This window comes from Bison bison, unplaced genomic scaffold, assembly GCF_000754665.1.
Source record: "Bison bison bison isolate TAMUID 2011002044 unplaced genomic scaffold, Bison_UMD1.0 scf7180017864270, whole genome shotgun sequence".
Classification (NCBI taxonomy): domain Eukaryota; kingdom Metazoa; phylum Chordata; class Mammalia; order Artiodactyla; family Bovidae; genus Bison; species Bison bison.
The window spans coordinates 5,889,185-5,889,513 of record NW_011494842.1 but is presented as its reverse complement, the minus strand read 5'-3'; the positions used below and the strand labels follow the sequence as shown (position 1 = coordinate 5,889,513).

General features: G+C 65.7%; 1 protein-coding gene across 1 annotated transcript in view; it reads right to left on the bottom strand.

Moving 5' to 3' along the window:
* ITPR3 (inositol 1,4,5-trisphosphate receptor, type 3) overlaps positions 1 to 329 on the bottom strand; it is a 69,438-nt gene that overhangs the window by 8,652 nt on the left and 60,457 nt on the right. The window contains 1 exon segment of the mRNA XM_010848717.1: positions 4 to 105. Coding sequence (XP_010847019.1) covers positions 4 to 105 — 102 coding nt within the window.

Sequence of the window (329 nt, the reverse complement as noted above, 5' to 3'; positions counted from 1 at the left end):
CTGGGAGGTGTGGTTCTCATAGTAGGCCAGCGGGTCCTCTTCCTGCTCCTGCACCGGGGCTGAGGACTTGAGCATCTGCGTCAGCTGCTTGTTGTTGAGGCTGAGCTGGGGTAGGGGTGCCCGGGTCAGGCCTGGCAGCCCCTGCCTCCGGGACTGAGCCCTGCCCTGAGCTACACCGCAGTGAGTGACCCCCCAGCTAGCCCTGACACAGCCCAAAGGGGAGACAGTCCTGCGGGACAGTCAGGGCCCTCCACAACCCTGCCCAGGTGCACCCTGAGGTCCTGCTCTAGGCTTCCAGACCCGCCCAAGAACCAGGCCGCAGCCTTGTC